The sequence below is a fragment of the Bos taurus genome, chromosome 7, assembly GCF_002263795.3.
Source record: "Bos taurus isolate L1 Dominette 01449 registration number 42190680 breed Hereford chromosome 7, ARS-UCD2.0, whole genome shotgun sequence".
NCBI classification, from domain to species: domain Eukaryota; kingdom Metazoa; phylum Chordata; class Mammalia; order Artiodactyla; family Bovidae; genus Bos; species Bos taurus.
In genome coordinates this window covers 9,612,672-9,614,560 of record NC_037334.1, presented here as the reverse complement: position 1 = coordinate 9,614,560, position 1,889 = coordinate 9,612,672, and the positions used below count along the sequence as shown (strand labels likewise).

Below are 1,889 nucleotides of genomic sequence, written 5' to 3'. Positions count from 1 at the left end.
GCCACCAGAAGAATGTGATTTCCAAACATTTTCTAATCTAAAGTTAGGAAAATTTTGAAGTAGGAAACAGTATATACTGTCTGAATATCAAGCTGATGAGAAAACTTAAAGACAATTACTAAAATGTGCATAGAGAAACTGAATCAAAATAAAAGGGAAATCTGAGGAAATAAATAGAAGAAGTAAGTTTTATTCTACAAAGATCAAAGCATTGCAATACTGCTTTCAAGTCTTTGAGTCATGTGATCAAGAAAAATATTCCTTTCCTTCATGTAACTGGCAATGTTATACCTGGCATCCCCAAATAGAATCTCTTCAGAGAGCTCTTTATGTCTTTGTTCCTCAGACTGTAGATGAAGGGATTCAGCATGGGCATGACCACAGTGTACATCACTGAGGCTGTTGCATTTGTGTGTGAGCGGTGTGCAACAGCAAGGCTAAAGTACACTCCTAAGACTGTACAATAAAATAAGGAGACAACTGAGAGGTGAGATGCACAGGTGGAAAATGCTTTATACTTCCCCTGAGCTGATGAGATTCCAGTTATGGAGGAAACTATTTTAGAATAAGAGTAGATTATGCCAGCAAAAGGGCAACCACCAAAGAGAGAAGTTGAAAAATAGATCACTATCTTATTGAGAAAAGTGTCAGAACAAGAAAGTTGTATCACCTGGTTGACTTCACAGAAAAAGTGGTGGATTTCCAAGTTTGAACAGAAGGACAATCGCAACACCATCGAACTGTGTAACAAGGAATACATGATACTCATTATCCAGGACAGAAGCATCAGCAGTCCACAGAGCCGGGGGCTCATGATGACCATGTACTGCAGGGGTTGGCAAATGGCCATATACCGATCATAGGCCATCACAGACAGGAGAATGTCATCTAATCCTGCAAAGAATATGTAAAAATACATCTGGGTGACACAAGCTTCATAGGTGATAACTTTGCTCTGTGTCTGGATGTTCCACAGCATATTTGGGATGGTGGTGGATGTGAAGCATATGTCTACAAAGGACAGGTTGGAGAGGAAGAAGTACATGGGGGTGTGGAGGTGGGAGTCTGAGCTGACAAGCAGGATGATGAGCAGGTTTCCAAACAGAGTGATCAGGTACATGGAGAGGAAAATCGCAAATATGAGGGGCTGCAGTTCTGGTTCCTCTGAAAATTCCAGAAGAAGAAATTTTGGAATTTGTGTATTGTTCTCCAGTTCCATATGGCAAATGTGACTATTGGGGGAAAAAAAAGCAAGATGATTAATTTTCACTTAAATGGGAATACCTGAAATAGCTTAAATACTATAATTTCTATTTTGCAGGTAAGAAATTGATGTTAATATGTTGCATATATATGAATTTTTCTTGATGGTATACCTCATTTCATCTCTGACTAGAATTTTTATTGTCCCATTCTCAGTAAACTTACAAGGGTTTCGATCCCTGGGTCAGGAAGATCCCCTGGCAAAGGGCATGCCTACTGACTCCAGTGTTCTTGCCTGGAGAATTCCATGGACAGAGGATCCTGGCAGGCTATAGTTCATGGGGTCACAAAGAATCAGGCATGACTGAGCTACCAACACTTTCACTTTACAGTTTTAATGAGAAACTCTTTCCTGCCTTTGATAAACATGTATTGAGAGCCAACATGTCCCAAGCACAAAGAGGGATGCATAAAAACAAATCTCCACATTCCAGGAATGGAGATAGATGATATTAAAATAAATATTTTATAAAATATGTCAGAATGTGACAGATGTTATGAAGAAAATAAAACCAGATACAAAGTAGAGAGTAGTAGAAGGAGTTATTTTGCACTGAGTGTTCAGGCAAGGTCTGCAAACAAAGGGTTGTTTGAAGAGATATCAAGAAAGAGAGCAAAGCATTTAG

General features: G+C 39.1%; 1 protein-coding gene across 1 annotated transcript; it reads right to left on the bottom strand.

Moving 5' to 3' along the window:
• Nucleotides 1-268: 268 nt before the first annotated feature.
• OR7A99 (olfactory receptor family 7 subfamily A member 99) lies at nucleotides 269-1,219 on the bottom strand. Its single transcript, NM_001390715.1, has one exon. It carries the CDS (start codon nucleotides 1,217-1,219, stop codon nucleotides 269-271), a length of 951 nt encoding a protein of 316 aa, NP_001377644.1.
• Between the last annotated feature and the right edge of the window lie 670 nt (nucleotides 1,220-1,889).